The 20990-nt window shown below is 45.6% G+C and overlaps 1 protein-coding gene across 6 annotated transcripts in view; it reads right to left on the bottom strand.

Moving 5' to 3' along the window:
- Window positions 1-20990, bottom strand: part of TLK1 (tousled like kinase 1) — a 310849-nt gene that overhangs the window by 24644 nt on the left and 265215 nt on the right. For 5 of the 6 annotated variants that reach the window (XM_088470184.1, XM_088470297.1, XM_088469958.1 and 2 more), the window contains 3 exons: window positions 20736-20823; window positions 6626-6723; window positions 5831-5912 (listed from right to left, as the gene is read on the bottom strand). In XM_088470184.1, the coding sequence (XP_088326310.1) occupies window positions 5831-5912; window positions 6626-6723; window positions 20736-20823 (268 nt within the window). The remainder of the gene's footprint in view (window positions 1-5830; window positions 5913-6625; window positions 6724-20735; window positions 20824-20990) is intronic. The other variant, XM_088470045.1, reaches the window with a different exon arrangement.

Here is a 20990-nt window from a genome sequence, read left to right on the forward strand (position 1 = left end):
TCAGCTATAACATTAAAACCATCCGCCTAATATTGTATAGGTCCCTGCCAAAAGAGCTCTCTGAAGGTGTACTGTGGTATCTGGCACCAAGACGTTAGCAGCTGATCCTTTAAGTCATGCAAGTTGCAAGGAGGGGCCTTCCAAGGCTCAGGCTTATTTTTCCAGCACATCGTACAGATGCTCGTTTGAGATCTGGGGAATTTGGAGGCCAAGACAAAACTTTGAACTCTTCGTCATGTCCCTCAAACCATTCCTGAACATTGTTTGCAGTGTGCATTAACCTGCTGAAAGAGGCCGCTGCCATCAAGGAATACTGTTGCTATGAAGGGGTGTACTTGGTGGTAACATCAACTAGAGATGTGCGCCGACCCCTGTGTTTTGGTTGTGGATTTGTATCTCCTCTGGTTTTGGATCTGGATTGGTTTTGCAAAAACCTCCCTTCCGTGTTTTGTTTTGGATCTGGATTTTTTTCTTAAAAAAAAATCATAAAAACAGCTAAAATCACATAAAATGGGCCTGTTTTTGTTTGTACTGTATTATTAACCTCAATAACATTTATTTCCACTCGTTTCCAGTCAATTTTGACCAGCTCACAAAATTGATTTTTTTTTTCCATCTAGTTAAGGGCCAAAAGGTTGCATCCAGCTAGCTGGCTGTCACGATTCCTATGAGGAACCAAAACTGGGTGATAAATAGAGTTGAGGACTGTACAAAGATGATGGTTGGGGTACCCCTTGAAGAATTGACAGTTGATAATTGATACAGTCACTGACTGAAGGAGGAGTTGATAGTTCAGTGTTCTCCCCAGGCTGTTTTTTGCGGGTGCAACACCCAGCAAGAAACAGCCTACCACCCGGCAATTTGGAAGCCTGCAAGTGGGGACAGTATCTGGGAGCTGTATAAAAAGGACCAGATCCTAGAACTTTGCCATTTTTTCATAATCAGACGACTGGGCCTCTAATAAGAAGAGAATAGGTCAGGGTTTAAAACATTTTATTATTGCGAAGGCCCCCCCCCGGGCTACTTCTTGATGCCACCTGGCGGGAAAAATTTTCTGGGAAGAAAAATGTAGTTGATAGTAGGCACAGCCACTGGCTAAAATAAGAAGAGTTGATTCTTGATAATTGGTGCAGCCACAGGCAGCACCCCTGCGCAGCTACGCTGCTGGTGAGAAGTGTGGCTAATCCGCACACACACACACACACACACAAAAGAAAAAACACGTTGATTAAAAAAAAAAGTTGGGGAAGTTGGGGGAGCACCCTTGAAAGAGGCAGCAGCCCCTTGGTGTTTTAAAACAAAAAAACGTGTTACCCGATCCACGCTACAAGCTATGTGTGAGTCAGCCCACGTGGGAACTGTCAGTTGCCGGAGCCAATCAGCGGGCGCTCTACAGTGAGCGCTGCCGCTGATTGGCTGATGGGACTGCAATGCCCCGTGAAGTCCCGGCAGCGGCCATTCGGGAGCTATGTGTATGTGTGACAACACACATACACATAGCTTGTAGCGTGGATCGGGTAACACGTTGTTTTGTTTTAAAACACCCATGGATTACTGCGGAGACCAGCGCTGGATGTAGGTGAGTATGAAATCTTTCTTGCAGGGCCAGCTACCATGGATCTCTACTTGACAAGGGGACCGAACACCTGGTGAATGGGTATGTGTATGTAATAAACTTATACTGGGCACGGTGTGTGTGTGTGTTGTCTTTTTTTAACTATTTATTTTACAGTGAAATTACATTTGCCGCATGTCTGCTGGCACTTGTAGTTCCACAAGTGCAAAATGGCAGGCATGCCGGCACTTGTAGTTCCACTGTAAAGTACAATAGTGTTACATTATTTGGCCCCCCTATTACCCCCATACCCACCAAGCAAGCGGTATGGGGAAGAGACCCAGGCTTCAGCGTAAGCCTGTGGTGCTCGGGAGAGGGGGGACCCTTTTTTGGGGGGTCCCCGACTTCCCAGAGATCACCGGCTTGCGCTGACCGACTTTGGGTGTAATGCTTTGGACCTGGAGCCCCGGTGACTGGGTCTCCGGGCTGTGGCATTACACCCCGGTCGGTTGGGTCTGGTGCTGGTCTTAAATATAGGGGGTACCCCACGTCGTTTTTGCCCCCTATATTTAAAACCAGCACTAGCCCCTGCAGCCTGGTGTTGGTTTCTAAAATACGGTGGAACTCTACACATTTTGTTCCCCGTATTTTTAGAAACCACCACTGGCTGGCTAGCCTGGGGCTGATTTGGCTTTTGGGGGGGGACCTTATGTCATTTTTTTTCTAAATTTTTCCATTTTTTTTTTTAAAAGGTTAACAAAAACGGGAATTTTCGGAAAATATTCTAGGGACCCCCCTAATGATGTCTAGACATGGGGGATCACTATGGGTACCCCCATTTTGAACTCCTGAAGGAAGTCAGGGTTTCTAATAGCCGCGGCAGGGAAAAACACCTTGCAAAGTTATTTAAAAACACGACTTTCTTAAGCAGGCAAAAACGGGGTTACCCATAGTGATACCCCATGTCAGGACATCTTTAGGGGGGTCCCAGGCATATTTCCCGAAAATTCCAGTTTTTTTTTCCTTAAATGGGCTCAAGGGTCATTTTTTGGAAAAACAGGGATAATTTTTCTAAGCACTATAGCAAGTGAAAAAAAAAGCAGAATAGGGGTTTGGGGGTGTAGACTTCTAAAAAATAGCCTGTAGTTTTGGGAATGTTCGCTTAAAATGAAATGTTCAAAAAAAAATGTCCTACAAAAAATCGGGACACCCTTAAAAAAAAATAAATTTGGGTTTAAAAAAAAAATAGGGACACCCCCAAAAATTAATTTAAAAATTGGGGTGAAAAAAAAAAAATGGTAAAAAATTGTTTAACAATAGGGAAATAGGTTCAGGGCTATTCTGCAAGTATGCGGCAGGTGTTTTGAAGAATAGAATTATAGCGGCAGGTGCACAAATGCAGAATTTTTAAAAACTTACTTTAGGGACTTAAAAATATGCTAGTACCCATTTTTATGTACCCCAAATTTGCTGGGACCACTTAAAAAAAAACGAAAAAAATAACCTAAATGCTCTTCTGCAACACTTCTTCAATGTCGGTAAAAAAACACCTGCTGCGGCTATTTAAATCCCCGACTTTCATTTAAAGGCTAAAACGGGGGTACCCATAGTGATACCCCATGATTTTACAACTTTAGGGGGGTCTTACAAATTTTTTATGGAAATAATCGTAACTTTACGCAAATCCAACTTCAGAGGTTCCCGTTTTCGACAATTTCAAATTGAATACGGGGATACGCAGGAGCGCGCCCGATACTTTAACGCAGAAAAAAACTCTGATATGAAACGTAAACTTCGGCAGTGAAGTTAACGTTTCATATTGAATACCCCTGATAGTGTGCACCTGCATCTTTCCCCTTTTTTCTGCTGTAGTACTACAGGTCTCAGCATGGTAGCCCCTAATATGATGTTTAAGACGTGCAGCCCAGCCCAGACCCTCCTTTTACCTCTCTGTCATAGCTTTGTCCTACAGTAGCTCTTCTGTGGTATAGGATCAGATGGACTAGCCTTCGCTTCAATGTGCATCAATAAGCCTTGGGCCACCATGCCCCTGTAGCCAGTACACCGGTTGTCCCTTCTTGGACACATTTTGGTAGGTACTAACCACTGCACACCAGGAACACCATACATGACCTGTCGTTTGGAGATGCTCTGACCCAGTTCCCTAGCAATCACAATTTGGCCCTTTCAGAGTCACTCAGATCCTTGCACTTGCTCATTTTCCTGCTTCCAACACATCACATGTTCACTTGCTGTCCAATATATCCTACTTCTTGACAGGTTCCATTGTCACAACAGTGATCGCGCTGAGTGACAAAATATGTGGGTCCCAGGGACCCTCCACTTTAAAAAAATGGGGTCCTTCCTGACCGTTTCTGGGTCCCATCATAATTTATACTTTAGAGCTCCCTATATAACTCTCAGACCTCCCCTAACCTCTTACAAATGATGCCACACAGCCATGCCCAGCCTTTACACATTATGCCGCACATTAATGCCCTTTACACATTATGCCACGCAGTAATGCAGGGTCTTTACAATTGTGCCACACAGCCATGCCCAATCTTTAAACATTAGGCTGCACATTAAAGCCATGCAGTAATTCCCCTTACAAATGATGCCACACAGCGATCCCCGGCCTTTACATATTATGGTGCACATTAATGCCCTTTAGTCTCCCTATGCATTGCCCCCAGTAGATGACCCCCTATGCATTGCCACTAGCAGTAGTCCGCCTATACATTGCCCCCAGTAGTAATCCCCCTATGCATTACCCCTAGTAGTCATCACCCCTGTGCATTACCCCTAGTAGTCAACACCCCAAGTAGTAATCCCCCCCAGTAGTCATCCCCCCTCTGCAGTGCCCCCAATAGTTGACCCCCTATGCATTGCCTAACCTTTTTGACATTTAGAGACCTGGGCCTAATGACCAGGTCACTCACCTATTTGTGGGGCAAATACCTTCATTTGGGCCTAATGCCCCCTATGTAGCCTGGGCCTTGTGCCCACCCATATACCAACAGGCCTATTGCCTGAATTTATGCCACGGCAACCCTGGTGGTCTAGGGAAGCGTAAATAATGGTGGCCCAAGGCCGCCTACCCGCATGGTGGAAGAGGCTGCGGGGGGTATCTTCGATAGCTCTTTTTCTTCCCACTCCCGCAGTCCTCTTCGGTCCTCAGCTTCATACTTCTGCCGCTGGCCTGTCCTGGCCAGCGGCGCCGCCTCTTCCTTTCTTCCCTCTTGATCACGCCGTCTTCTGGCCTCTTGCGCGGCCGCCGGAACTGTTGCCGCGCCGCTCTGCTCTTCAGGAGGTCATCTCCCCTCCTCACCGCCGTCGGTACTGAAGTTTCCCGCATAGCCGCGTTTAATTCAAGATGCCGCGAGTGGGCGGGGATTGGCTGCTGGACTGCGAGCCGTGTTTGGCTCGCGGCCAGTGCCAAACAACTGCCGCCGACCGCCGCTACTTGGCTTCCGGGCAGCGAGCTCCGCTTAGCTCGCACCCGGAGACAAGCTACTCACGTCGCCACTGGTGGAAGGGACCAGGCGGTCCCTTCACCAGGTACCCACCGCCTCAGTGGCTTACCGGCGCTGGGAAGAAACACACTGTCCCAGCGCCAGGCACGGAAGCTGTGCCGATGCTGGGATAAGACACTGGATTCCAGCACGGCTTTCCACAGCAGCAGCCAATGAGAGTGTGATTGACTCTCATTGGCTGCTCTAACAGACAGCGTTGTGTCTGTTACTGCAGGGGGACGCGCTGCGCTGCAGCCAGCTGTCAGGGATTGGCTACAGCACAGCGCGTCCCCGGTAACTTTAAAAAAGTGGGTCCCCAGTGCCCGACATCGGGTAAAATACGTGCTATAGCGCGTATTTGCAAACACTGCACAAGACAATCAATGATATTCACTTCACCTGTCGGTGGTTTTAATGTTATGGTATGGCTTCCCCCCCCAAGGCTTGCAGAACGCCTACCTGATATATAGTTCCTGATATTGGTGCTGAAACGTGACCAGCCCAAAATCTGTCAAAACAGGCTCATGCACAGGGGTGAGAAGACCTCAAGGGGGAAGGGGTTAAGAGATGCTGTGTGTTAGTGATCCACTGGATAGTCTGATGTACCAATGATGCTAAAAGCTAACAACAAAGTATAAAACTAGTAATAGCAATCAGCTGAACATCAGGTCCGTGGAAAATACAAATTCTAAATGTTGGAGAATTAGTTACTTGTAATACAGATACTTAATGATTGACATGAGGTGCCATTCAACTTTACCTTGTACACTTCACTAAAACCACCTCGACCTAGTAGATGAAGTAATAAATAGCGCTCATTCAAGGTTGGGTGATCTTTAAATCTGAAAAGAAAGATATGAAAGCTAAATATAAAACATTTTAAGACAATGTTAAAAAATATATAAAAATACGCACTCAGAGAAAAGCCCAAAATGAAGGTTTGATAGAAAATAGATTTTTTAGAGATGCAGAGACTGTAATTCTTTGTTTACCAAAAATAAAGTGACTTAAATAAATGGAATATCCGTGCAATAGCGCATGTATCCATCAATAATATTCACAGCAATTCCAAAAACAGAAAAACTATATTTTACTTTCTCTATGTTAGTCTTTAAATTGCAGTAATTGCCAATTTTCGTTGACTTTTTAATGTCAATATATAGGGGGTGATTCAATTCAGCGTGATGCTGAAGAGCTATTCAATTCACCGCGCTGTTTGCTTAGACGGCAAGTGGTTAAGTCGGAGAATGCCGGTTCTCGCAACTTAACCTGGGTTTTTAATCGCGTAAACCTGCATTCTCCGACTAAAGTGCCAGCCAGGAGATGAATTTCTCCTCGCATCCCCAGTGGTTTGCGAGAAGAAACTCTTAAGTCCGACCAAACAGCGCAGTGAATTGAATAACCCCCATAGTGGGTGCACATTTATATTCCCTAACTTATGGTTTTTGCTCAGTGCACATTTCAGTATAACTAGAAAAGTTCCAATGCAGAATTGCAGGTGCCCCACACAATATAGACCAAAACCTTTTGCCTCACAAAATAGGCAGATCCTTACTGTGAGTTATCTTCATTATTAATTCTCTTTAGTTCTCGTATGTGAAGATTCCGAACCCTTTCCAAACGTTCCAGCTCTGCCTGTATTTCTGCTTCTTCCTGCATGAATGAGACCCCTCAGAATTATACTGATGTGGTGACATGGGGACAATGTTAGGGGGAAAACGTTGTAAATGGTTTCCATAACAAGTGATCGTTGTGGAGACTGGTTCTGGTGTATGGACAAGAAGGAAAAACCATCACATTTTTCTTGGATATAGGTTTACAGATAGGCTTGAATGGAACTGAAGGAAAGAACTAATATAAACCAAAAAATTTAGCATCCCTTCCTGAAATAAATGATCTATTTAATATTTCATTAAGGGTTAAACATGCGCCATTATGTTCCATTTTTATTTTTTTTTAACAATAAATCCTAAGCTTATATTCTATATAATTGTTTGGGTTACACATACATATACTCTATTTAAGTTTAATTTTAGGCTGCAGGCCTTTGGTTGCTGGGCATAAAATTTATAAGTGCATAATTTAAAAGTGCACTTTAAATTTCTAACCAAATTTAAACCGAGGGAGAACACTAAATTCAAGCCATTCTAAAACCTTAACATTTGGACAAAGTCTAATCAAGAAATGTAAGTTCACAATCTCTTCACTACAAACACCTGCTGTCTTCATAACCTGGACATTCATCACTGGACTCTGTTTGCTCACTATAAGAACTTAACACTTTACTTGTTAATATTTGTGCTGGATCTCTAGTTTCACAAATACCGGTACCTCAAAGCATACTGTATTCTGTGCCAATTTCAGTTTCTCTCTTAAAAATAATGTATTCCTACCTTAGTTCTTTGCCTAGCCTATCATCTATCTTCTAATACAGTTTACTTTAATATTCAATTTATTTACCATTATACCTCCACACTTTTCCTCAATAATAAACTTTTGTAATTGTGCAGACACCTTTTCCTCCACTGTACTTTTACTTGCTTCCCTGCAAATCTCCTGCACTCTCTCGCACATTCATACTTTAGTCCTACATCTAGATTTTCCTCCCTATTCAACTGAGCCACACCATTACCATGTGTTCTTTCACTTCCCCCTCCACTCAGTGTCTGCCTAATCCTCTACTCTGTCCCCTTCTTCCATCTTTATCATTTCCCCCTTATCTCCTCCACCTCCTCCTTCCTTTATCTTCCCTCCTCTGTCTGCCTTCTTCCTTACTCCACTTTCATTCTCTTCTACCACTCCTGGGTACGACTACACCACCACTAATCCCTCCTCCAAACGTCTCCCTCCATGTCATCCCAACCCACCTCCATCCACATCTCATTAAACTCCCTCCCTGCCCACCGCCTACAGGTTCCATTTCCAGCACTGGTGCATGCACAATCTCTCCACTACAGTCATCTCGGTCAGCCAAATTAATCTCACCTTGTCGTTACAGCAACCCTGATAATCTCATTCCCACAAACACTGTCCCTCTCTTTCCTGTGCCCTCTGGAATGCCAGATCAGTCTGTAATAAACTTGTTCCCACCTATGACCTTTTCATCTCTAAAAACCTGAATTTCCTAGCCATTCCTAAAACCTGGATTTCACCCTCTAACACCACTTCCTCTGCGGTTCTCTCCTCTGGGGGCCTCACCTTCTCTCACATCCCTCGGCCCGGGGGTCGCCATGGTGGTGGTATGGGGGTCCTTCTATCCCCAGATTACTCCTACCCTCTGAACCATCCCTTACTTTCTCTACATTTGAGGATCATGCTATATGCCTCTTCCAACCAGTACACTTGCGAGTAGTTGTCATTTACCATCTCCATGGCCCTCCCTCCAAATTCCTTGACAACTTTGCTTCCACGCTCCCCCATTTTCTCTCCTCTGACCTTCCCTCCATTATCCTAGTTGACTTCAATATTCCAATTGATATCCCCACAGAATCCTCTGCCTCTAAACTCATAATCACATCTTCATTTGGTTTCTCCCAATGGACCTCCTCACCTCCCATGTGAGTGGGCAATCGCTTGACCTGGTCTTCACTCATCGGTGTGATATTTGTTACTCCAAATCCCCATTCCCCCTCTCTGACCATCAACTTCTCTCTTTTAATCTATCCCTCTCTCCTTCCCCTCCTCTGCCTCCTAAGGCCACCATCACTAAGCATAACATTATGGCTATTGACACAGTTTCTTTTCCTTCCCTGCTTGACTGACTTCTTTCCCCTATCCTCTCTCGCTCTCTCTCTATAAAATGCTTTCCTTGCTTCTGCTCTGGACTCTGTTGCTCCGCTGATCACTACTCACCCTCGCAGATCTACACCTCAACCCTGGCATTCCAAATGCACCAGATACCTGCAAAAATGTTCACGAACCGCCGAGCGACAGTGAAGATCACGCTCTAAAGCAAACTTTCTCTATTACAAATTTATGCTCTCATCCTACAGTGCTGCCCTTTCCCTCTCTAAACAGTTCTAATTAATTAAACTCATCTCCTGCCAGTCCTCAAATTCCCAGCGTCTCTTTACCACCTTCAACTTCCCTGCCCACCCCCTCCTCGCTCTCTCCCCTTGACTTTGCTACCTACTTTACATCTAAAATTCAGGACATCATATCCCACCAGTCCCCCAACTCTCCACCACCTCCTCCTCTCCTGGATCACCCCTCCTCATCCATATTACTGACTGACATCTTTCTCCCCTGTATCTGGAAAGGAGGTCATGGCCCTCATCCGGTCCTCTTCCCCTTCCGCCTCCCCCTTGACCCTATCCCTTCACGACTCCTCCGATACCTCTCTCCTTGTGCCTGTTTACATCTTGCCCACCTCCTCAATCTCTCCCTCTCATCTGGCACTGTCCCTTCTGCATTCAAACATGCCCTGGTCTCCCGCATTATTAAAAAAAACCTACCCTGAAGTACCAAAAGTCATGGTATAACAGTATGTAAAGGTAATGGTAAGTGGCCTCACTGTAGCGTTAAGTCTTGGAAATGCGCAGACCAGCATCAGTTTTAATCTGATATCTCGTGAATCAGTTTGAACACCGGCTAGGCTGCTCATGGCAAGGCGACGTGAATGATCGGAGTTCAAAAGGGGCATGATAGTGGATGTCCGAAAGATAGAACATTCCATTTGTGATGTTGTGCAGACATTCAACATTCCCCAATCTACAGTGTCATGTGTGTACCGGGAATACCTCATGGAGGAAATTACCACCCACCATGGACAGCACAGTGGGTGACCATGGGTGCTTCATGATCATGGCCAGTGACATCTGGCCGGAATTGTCCGTGGTAACAGACAAGAAACTCAGCTCAAATCACATTCAATGCAGGAGTTACTAGACACATATCTATCAGGTCAGTGCAGCATTCTTTAGCTTCCATGACACATAGGAGCAGAAGACCCACTAGAGTGCCCCCGGTAACACAACGACACCGGGCACAGCACCTCACCTGGACTTGTGATGTTGCTAATTAGACCCTGTAGGTCTGGAAACATTTGGTGTGGTTAGAGGTGTCACAGTTCCAGTTGTTTTGTGCTGATGGTAGGGTTTGAGTGTGGCTTAGACCCCATGAAGCCATTGACACCAGTTGTCAAAAAGGCACCCTTCCATAATGGTGTGGGGTGTGTTCATATGGCATGTTTTGGGTCTGCTGGTCTGCCTGAACATATCATTAACCGTTAACTGCTACGCTGCATTGCTTGATAACCATTTTCCCCCCGTTCATGGACTTCATGTACCCCCACTACGATGGAATATTCCACCAGGATAATGCACTGTGTCATCGGTCCCAAGTTGTCCACAATTGGTTCAAGGAGCATTCTGGAGAGTTCTGCCGAACGGTGTGGCCACCAGCATTGCCCAACATGAACCTAATTGAGCATTTATGGGACATGGCGGAGAGGTCGATTTGTACCCAAGATCCTGCACTTCCAAATAGAGAGCTGTGCAAAGCGATCCAGACAGCATGGGTCAAAATCTCACCAGAGGTCTTCGGTCCACTTGTGCAATTGATGCCACGTCGAGTTGCTGCACTTTGCCGTGCTAGAAGGGGTCCTACACTATAATAGGCATCTATCCAATGGTTTTGGCACTCCAGTGTATAGTACAGCGTATACAGCAGTGTACACTTCACCAGTAGTTTCTGGTTACATAGAGAAATTGTTTAAACTGCTCAATCTCGTAAAACGTTTTGGGCAAATAGCAGACATCACTCAGGATGGATGGATGAGCCTATTGCAATCATTGTTCCTATTTCAAATAAAATGTTCTTAAAAGGACAGACTGGATAGTGAGAGGGGATTGCTAAATCAGTCTTAGTCATTACAGGCTCATCTCCCAGACCCCTTATTGTGGCTGTGTCGGTCCGTAGATGCCGCAGATTTACAAGGGCTTACAAAATGGATCACCTTGTTGCTCTTACTGGAACACATAAAGGAAACATTAGAGAAACTATAATGGACACTGCTCGAGATCTGTTTGGAAGGTTGTGGGAGACCAAAATGTCTCAGCAGGTGCTTTCCTGCGAATCAATGGTTCACATCCAAAAGCCCAGAGATTATGGTCCTTTCTTTTTACATGGAAAACTCTCTTGAGGGACCATTGCTCCAGACAGGGATCACTATTGGGCTAAGTAGACTGGCCTGGGCAAGAGTCCAGGTCAAAAGCCGGGTGACAAAGAGGAGAATCCCCACTTTGTCAGAACTCTTTAGGGAGCCCAGTTACTGTTTTTTCAAATCATCTTAAGATTTGTGGGTCACAGAAATAATAGAAATAGGTTATGTCTTATACCTCTTAAGACCTCCTCCGAGTTGGGTCTTTCAAAGCCCCTTCCGATATATGACCTGGCCACCAGTTCCTTCTTTTATCATGAGTGAATGTTCCAGTCCCAAAACGTGGCTTGGTTTATTATTTCAACCTGTTCCTTGTGCAAAAGCTGGACTTGACCTTTTTGGTCTATTCGGATTCTAAAAACCCTGAACTTACATCAGTGAGTGAATAGATTATGAGTGGAATCTTTACATAGAGAAATTTCTCACCTCTATTGACATATCTCTACATCCCAATTTGGGAGGAACATCATAGCTTTAAGGGTATTTACCTTGGTTATGGTGGTCAGCGCTTTAAAGGTCAAAAAAGGGGACCACCATTCCATACCTGGACGACATTATAATAAAAACAAACTCAGCCCGTCTTCTGACCCATTTGCAGCTGACAGCAAAGTGATGGGAGCTCACTCATTCCTTGGTCATAGATTATAAATTTGTTAAAATACAGCCTTGTCCCAACCCAGCACATTTTCTGGGTCTCCTCTTCAACAACAAATATCACAGATTCTTTGCCAGAACAGAAGATTCGGAATTTTCAAGATCTCTCATCTTGCAGAGGGTTAACAGTCCTCCATTGCATGAAACTAGTGGGATGAATGGTATACTTTTGTTCTGTAATGGTGCAGTGTGCCAGCTTCCACTCAATGACTTCCAAAACCAAATTTTAGCCAGGTGATCACAGCCCAAGCTACTTTTAGTGACAGATCTTCAAAATATCTTCGACAACACATGGGTACCTTCTGTGATGGCTAGAGAGAGAAAACCTCAGCAAGGGTCATAATATTACTACAGGGAGCGGGAACTCTGAACCTTCACCTAAAGGGCCTTTGATCTCTAAGAGGCAAAGCTACTTTAAGCTTCTCAAGCTCACACCGTTGCTACCCTTGATACCTCAATCCCTCTTCAGTAGTAGGCATATTGGTATTCAGTCAGAAATTGCCATGGCTCTAGCATATCTCAAGAGGCGGAGCAGGTGGTGATTGAGGAAACAGCCAAGATCGTTCGCAGGATGGAATGGTAGGTCCAATCAATCTCGGCAGTGTTTTCCCAGGGGTGAACTATTGGGCTGGCTTCTAGGACCAGCATGTCATTTAACCCAGAATGTGAGAAGGTGTGGTCAGCCTGAGGTTGACCTTAATGAACACTGAACCACAGAGTATGTCTGTACTGCACAAAAAGCAGGGAACCAATGGTATTCCTAATGGATGTCTTGACAGTTCTTTAAAGTACAGAGTAGTGTTTCTTCCTCCATAACCATGCTTTCATAGGTATTCAAGAAGGCCAAGTAGGAGGGGGTGTCCCAGTAAAACTGGTAGAACTGGATTGGCCAAGTAAAATAATGATAGACTCCACACATTAGAATGGTGGCCTATCTGTAAGAGGACCTTGTAATGCAGGCCATACATCTACGGCCCGACTCTTTGTTCTACCGATGCCGATCACAAACGTTGATTGGTGGACATCGAAGATCGGTTACATTTCCACAGTGTATGGAAAACCTTGATTAGTTGGTGGAGTTCCCTCTGTTGTTTCAAGTCCCTTCTGAACCAGAATATGGTTCTCCTTGCTCTGGGACAGCCTCTGGCCATGGGAAGCAAAAAAATCTCTTCATCTCTTGGCTGCCGTTAGAGATTTGAAGGTCTATGTCTTCCTTGAAAAGGGCAGATAGCCTGCTTCTTGTTTATGATGCACATAAGGATGGCAAGCATCAAAATATTCAGCGATTAGATGGTTTACACCTGCAATACGACAGGCTTAAAACTTGATAGCTCTCGTGTTCCAGATAACATTTTGGCCCGCTCTACCAAATGGGTGAGTGACTGAGCAATGCGGCATAGAGCATTGGTTGAAGTGTTGTATCGGGCAGCAACCTGGTCTTCTGTACATATTTTTACCAAAATGTACAGGTTTAAGCTTAAATCCATTGCTCTGTATTCATTTGGCTGAAACTGTGCCCCACCCCTTTTTAATTATGCTTCAATGTTGATTGCTTAGTTCTGTTCTCTCCTATGGGCTTTGTAAGTCTAAAAACTGAGCTCCAATTGGTTGACAGGTGCAGAAGGGAGGAGACACACTGCAAATATGTTTTAAAAGTTTTACAATGAGTGCATACTCATACTGCAATATCGCCATCTAAACCCCAAGGCTAGCAGTGTCACCCAAACGGAATACAGAGAAATGGATTTAATGGCAAGTACCAAAGATCTTCTAGACATAATAAAGATCCACTTTGCAAATGCACTTGGATCAAGGTGTTCTACTGCCTTAATAAATAATCAAAAATCGATAGACCGAGCTATAGGTGTTGCATAAACATTTATAATGTTGTAATAGCTAGTAACAAAAGATTGAAGATGTCTTCATGCTAGAAAACACATCAACCAAGTTATACACATCTGCTCCCCGAATGTCATGTATCATTAAAATAATAGTTATGGTAGACTTACCTTTGTTAACTCTTTCTTCGAGGTCCATAGGATCCACAGGGATAGCATGGGGATAATGTGGTTGGAGTGATCCAGGCACCAAACAGTTAAGATTTCAGCTCCCAGGATGCCCCAGGTCCTCCTCCACATATACCCCGCCCCTGGCCACAGGTATTCAGTTTTGTAAACAAGCCCAAGGCAGAAGAAGGAAAGAGGAGAAGGAAGAACAATCGTACACTAGAAACACTCACAGAAAATGAGGTAATCCGTGACCGAAATTTACCCAATGCAGCCAGGTGCATCAGATAGGGTGCCCTGTGGACCCTATGGATTTAGAAGAAAACGAGTTAACAAAGGTAAGTGTACCATAACTCTTATTTTCTTCTTCAGGGTCCATAGAGATACCACGGGGATGTCCTAAAGCAGTTCCCCTAATGGTAGCGACGCTCCTGAGCAGAAAGGAGAACCCATCACCCAAAGGAAGCATCCTGAGAGCCAAAAGTATCAAAGGTGTAGAACATAAGTGTGGACAGAAGACCACGTGGCTGCCTTGCACAATTGTTCAGCAGAGGCACCATGATGAAACACCCACGATGGTCCCACAGACCGGGTAAAATGTGCTGTTGCTGTGTTTGGGACAGGGAGATTAGCCTGTGTGTAAGCCTGAGTGATAGTCAAACGTAACCATGTAGCCAATGTCTTTTTGTTAGCTGGCCACCTCATTTGTGAAAACCAAATAGCACAAAAAGTGTGTCTGATTTTTTTAACAGTTTGTATGCTCCAAATAGATAGAGAGCACTGACCACATCCAGGGAGACTTCATCTACAGAAAGGTCTGAAGACTAAAAAGCTGGAACCACAATCTCTATCCTGGTGAAAAATCAAAAATGGGGAGAGACAAGAGAGGGCTGCCAAATCAGAGAGACTACGTGCAGAAGAGATAGAGAGGAGAAAAAGTGTCTTCGCCGTCAACCATTTAAAAATCTACTGAGTCCAGAGGTTCAAATGGGGGAACTTGTAGCCCCTTGATAATCAAACAAATCCAACGGTGCTACTGGTGGGACAAAAGGTGGCTGAACTCAGAGAAAACCATAAAAAATTCTAACATCCGGCAAAAAAGCAATCCTCCTCTGGAACCAGACTGACAGTGCAGAAACCTCTAACTCAGCCTGGAAAAAGCCAGTACACGGGAAACCCTAAAAACCTTAGGCTCATACCTTCTGTGGGAACACCATGGACCAAAAGAATGCCAAACTCTGTAATAGATGCAGGCAGAGGAAGGTTTTCGTGCCCTAAGAATCATTTGAATCACAGAGCTGGAGAAACCTGTGGCTCTTAAGACGAAAGACTCAAGAGCCACGCCGTCAAAGACAAACGAGGCAAGTCTGGATGCAGGCTGGGACCCTGCACTAACACAATCCGGCCATAGAGGAAGATGAAGCTGACTGTCTATGGATAGATTCTGTATTTCGGTGAACCAATGATGCCTGGGCCACGCCAGAGCTACTAGTATACTGTTCCTCCTTCCTGCTTGAATTTCCTGAGTACCCTTGGGAGGAGGGAAATCGGAGGAAAGAGATATGCCAGCCTGAAGTTCCATCTCACTGCCAACGTGTCCACGAAGGTAGCTGAGGGATCTCTCGTCCTGGACCGTACCTGAAGACCTTGTGGTTGTGACATGAGGCCATGAGGTCTACATCTGGTAGGCCCCACTTGTTTACCAGGAGTTGTAAAACTCCCGGGTGGAGAGCCCACTCTCCGGCGTGTATGTCCTGATGACTTAGGAAGTCCGCTTCCCAGTTGAAGACTCCCGGGATGAATTTTGCAGAGATAGCCAGAAGATGACATTCTGCCCAAATCAGAATGTTTGTCACTTCCATCATGGCTGCATGGCTTCGCGTGCCTCCCTGATGATTGAGATAGGCTACTGTGGTCGCGTTGTAGGACTGAATCTGGACCGGCCTGCCCTGGAGCAGGTCCTGTGCCATAAGTGCTTTGTATACTGCTCGAAGCTCCAGAATGTTTATGGGCAGATGACATTCCTGATTTATCCATCTTCCCTGAAAGGTGTGTTGACCCGTCACCGCCCCCATCCGCGAAGACTAGCATCCGTGGTGAGAAGCACCAAATTTGGAATCCAGAATGGGCGACCTTTGTCTAGATTATCCTTTTGTAGCCACCATGAGAGAGAGAGCCGAACCTCCTGAGTGAGAAGGATCCTCTGGGACCGTATTAGATGATACTGTCCGTTCTAATGGGTGAGAATCTATTGCTGCAGAGGCCTGGAGTGGAACGGAGCATAATCCACCATGTCAAAGGTGGATACCATTGACCCCAAGACCTGCATCGCTGAAAGAATGGTTACCCTTTGATTGCATAGCAATTTAAGTACTCGCCAATGATAGGGTCGCAATCATGTCCTCTGGCAGAAACACCCTTTGTGCCTGAAAATCCAGAAGTGCCCCCAGATGTACCATCCGCTGTATTGGAGACAAAGAAGATTTCTTCCAATTGATTATCCAGCTGTGCATCTGTAGGCAGGTAATGGTCAGTTGGAGATGGTATTGTAGAACAGCTGGAGACTGTGCCATTATCAGAAGGTCATCCAGGTATGGCAGTATTCTTATTCTCTGACGCCTGACATAGGCCATCATCACATGCATTATTTAGTTGAAAACCCAAGGGCCATTGATAGACCAAGGGACAGTGCCTGAAATTGGTAATGTTGTTTCAGGACAGCAAACCATAGAAATTGTTGGTGGGATGGCGTAACAGGCACATGCAGGTACGCATCCTGAAGTCCACAGAAGCCAAAAAATCCCCCACGTTCCATTGCCAAAATATTTGTTCGAAGAGTCTCCATAAGGAACTTGGGTACAAGGATAAACTTGTTGAGGGTTTTCAGATTTAGAATAGGGCGATGAGACCCATTTGGTTTCTGAACCAAAAATAGATTGGAATAATAACCCTTTCCTCGTTTAACCACAGGAACCGGGATTATCACCCCCTGCCTGCAGCAGGGAGTAAATGGCCTCCTGTAGGGGCAAGGAATTGATAGACTGTTTGATGCCAGTAGTCCACAAATTGAAAAAGTCGGCCTCCCACCCTGGGATCCCCAAGGAGGAGGCGCGCCCCATCAAGCAGAGGGTTTGTTGTCCGGCTTAGAAGCTGGATGTCTGGCCAGCCAGTACCTCTTAGTTTACTGCTTGGTGGTCCTGCAAGAACCAGACAGCCTGGAGGAAGACTGTCTTTTGCTTGTCCCTGAGGAAAAAATGACCAAAAAGACGACTGCTTAGACTTTAATGTAGCTATTGATGGCAGACCTGCAGATTTTGAAACTGCCAGAGTAGCCAGCATCTTATCTAATTCTGCTCCAAAAAGTATATTTCCAAAAAAAAGGTAAGGATTCCAGACCCTTCTTTGACCCCATATGTGCTTTCCAGGACCTTAACCAAAGGGCTTTACGAGCCACAACCGAGGCTGGCCATGCTTTAGAAGTTAGGAGATCAGCATCTATTGCAGCTTCTCCCAAATAGAAAGCCGATTTCCGTATGTGGGAGATACATGTCAGGTGTTCTCTGGTAGCATTTGGTAGAGTATCTTTCAATGCCCCTGTCCATTCTTCCACAGCCTTGGATACCCAAGCCCCAGCCACAGCCATAGCTGGTTGAGTAACAGCTCCAGACAATGGAAATACTGCTTTAAGACATGTTTACATTATTCTATCTGTAGAATCTTTAAGAGAAGATGCTGACGGAATAGGAAATGTAGCACTCCTGACTAAATGTGTCACATGAGCAACCACAGTAGTAGGGATTTCCCACTTGGTACATTCAGTAGCTGGCAAAGGACACAAAGATGCAATTCTTTTCGTAAAATGGAACCTTTTATCCGGGTTAGTCCATGCCTCTTCCATAAATTCAGTGAGCTGCTCAGATTTAGGAAACTCAGCATTTACCACCTTCTGGTGTTTAAACACTGGAGCCTTCTTGTCTAGGAGCTGGCTCATCATCCTGTATAAATAGGATTGATTTGACCGCCCTCACCAAAGAAGGGACATAGTGTAGAAGGAATCGGTATGATTTACCGCTGGACGCATGACCGGCGGTTCGAATCCCCACGCCAGCATCCCGGCAGCAGTGAAAATCCCGATCGTCCTAAGGTAAGTATTTGCTAACCTATTCCCTCCCTTAGGGGTGCCTAACCCTAACCTACCCTCCCCCCCCCCCCCCCAGTGCCTAAGCCTAATCCCCCCTCTAAGTGCCTAAACCTAACCCCCCCTTCCCCGCTGCCTAACCTAAGTCCCCCGGGGGGGTGCCTAACCCTAACCTCCCCCGGGGGTGCCCTCCCCCACTGCGGCTATCCGCGCTCGGCGTCCCTTCGATCGGAATGCCAGGCGTCGGTCTCCCAGCTTATGTCTAATAACAGGCGTCGGTATTAGACAGTTGGGAAGCCAGCGGTCGGGATTAGGTCCGCCGGGTTCCCGACTGCATACCCTGTAGAAGGATGGTCCTCCTCTCCAGAGATAGACCCTGGAGAAGAACCCGGCACATCTTCTGATTCCTCCGAAGATGCAACCGAATCTACATGCTGAGCAGACAGTTAAAAAGGTAACGTCCGCTTAGGCGCCTTAGTGACTACCGGTCTGTTTGCAACAGCCGACTGAGCCATACTCGACTTGAGTGGGAATAAACATCCATCAAGGAAGGATGTATAGGAGGGGCAAACATAGCATGCTGAAACTGCTGTGGGTATCTTATTAAAGGAGGCAGTGTGGGAGTAGCCAAACGATCCACTAGCTGCATCATCACCTAAGACAAAGGAGGACACCCAAGATGGCTCCTGTACAGGGGCTGGTAGACTGGACTGATGAGGTGGTTCTTTATAACAGACCACTCACAAACCATCCTGTATCAAGTCCTTAGGGGACAAGCCCGCCAAACAGGATTTACATGAAACCAGCACAGGGGCCTCCACCTCCTGTTTCCCTTTACTTTTTGACATATCAATTATAAAAGGTAACAGTGCAATGTAATGTCACTTCCTTCACAAATAACTAGCAAATGTGAATTACAAAGGAAAACCCCCCACCTACCTGTAACAGAGGGATGAGAAAAACAGTGATAGTTATAACTGACAGTCAGAAATAAAAGGCAGTATCAACACAGCAGCTAGCAAAAAGTCACATACAATGCATATGTAATCTAGTTGCAACGGACCCTGAATCAACTACTCAAATCACGAGACTTGGTAGGATATAGAACACTATATACCTGACCCAGGGGAGATGTACACAGGGAGACTGACCCAAAACCTCCTGAGACCAAACCGATTCAGCAGAGCACCGATAGTGGCTGTGAGCGTTTCATATGCACAAGGAGGGTAGGAGGAGCGACCCAGACGCGAAAAAACCTTTGATGGATCTGAAGGACTGGGTCGGGGGGAGGAGCTGCTGGGGGAGAGACTACTTCCTCCTAAGCTGTTTCAACTGGCCAGGTACGCTGGCCTCATGGCCGCAGAAGCGTCTACTGCCGATCCCCGGCGTCAGATGAGAAGGCCCCGGTGGTCTAGTGAGGGAGCGGATGGCCCCGGGCCCTCACACCAGTAGCTTCCGGTGTGTCTCTAGCGCCGGAAGCAAGGACTGCAGCGCGTGATTCCCTGTAAACGCCTTACCTTTCATCTCTGTGCGTCCGGTTGCAGTTGGGGCACCAGCGTCGCCGCTAGCAAGCTCTGCCGTGACCAGCCGAAATCACCAGAGACGTTACTGGTGTTGTGGCTGAGAGGAGGGAGACCGAGTCGCTGTGCAGGTGACTTATTAAAACGTACAGCACTGCTAACTCTATGACATAGAAATAAAATAAAATAAAGCTTGGGACTGCCTGAGCAGTCCCCCTGTTAAAAAGATGTCTGAACCCTGCCGCACCAAACTAAAAACTAAATGCCTGTGGCCAGGGGTATATGTGGAGGAGGACCTGGGGCATCCTGGGAGCTGAAAGGTTAACGGTTTAGTGCTTGGATCACTCCAACCACATTATTCCCATGGTATCCCTGTGGATCCCTATGGACCCAGAAGAAGAAAAATTGTGTGTTTAATTTCTGTGCAAAGGAAGTGCATAAGGAAAGAGAGGATGACAATTCTACAAGTGCACAGATAGGAGGCAATGTATATAGGTACAATTCATTCATACACTACACACATATAATTACCAGCAACCATACTGCTACACTGCTCTAGTATACAGGAGAGCTACAGAACAATTGTGAGGGATTATGCATCTTGGTCACGATATCAGTAAAACCTGGTCACTGTGTTGGCTGAATATTTAAAAGTTGAAAGCCATACCACAGGGTTGTACAAGGCATGCCATAAGCTAAAGGTTCCCAGACCGGGTCCTCAATGCTCTCCAACAGCTCAGGTTTTAGAGATATCCATGGTTGAGCACAGGTGGTTAATTCAAATTGACTGATGTACTAATTAAGTCACCTGTGGTCAAGCATGGATATCCTTAAAACCTGGACTGTAAGGGTGCATTGGGAACCGCTGCCATAAGAAACGCAACTCTGCTAAAAAGGTCTTGTCTTTAAAATGCTTTAGAAAGCAAACTAGGGGAAATACAGGTTACTTGCCAAAATCAAAAGATTAATTAACCAGGCCTATTGTTGTCTGCAAAGGAAAAACAGCTTCCTCGGGTGCACAAATCAATTCAGCTGCTGACTGAAACGTGTGCAAGTGGAACACAGATGACAATATTCTCCAGACAACAGAAGGAAACTAAATCAGCAGTCGATGCTCCAAGTACCTTTTATGGATTTTGCTTAGTGCATGGAGAATGTGGAAGACTATAACACACTGGCACACATACCTTCTTTAAATGTCCCAGTCGCAGCTTAAAAATTTCTTCCTGCTCATGGTATTCGGCAGGGGTTAACCTGAGTGAGCAATGAACAAATCTGTGAGACAACAATGCAGCATCGTTAATAATGTTTAAAATAATTATGAATAGAATTTTAGATTTACGTTGAACAGCCTTAAAGGATATCTCAGCCTTTACTGGAGTTTTCCCATTATAAAATCTGCCCACAGCAAATACAGGAATGCTCATTATAGTGCTAGTTCT

This window comes from Taudactylus pleione, unplaced genomic scaffold (genome assembly GCF_031769625.1).
Source record: "Taudactylus pleione unplaced genomic scaffold, aTauple2 ptg000004l, whole genome shotgun sequence".
In the NCBI taxonomy this organism is placed as follows: Eukaryota; Metazoa; Chordata; class Amphibia; order Anura; family Myobatrachidae; genus Taudactylus; species Taudactylus pleione.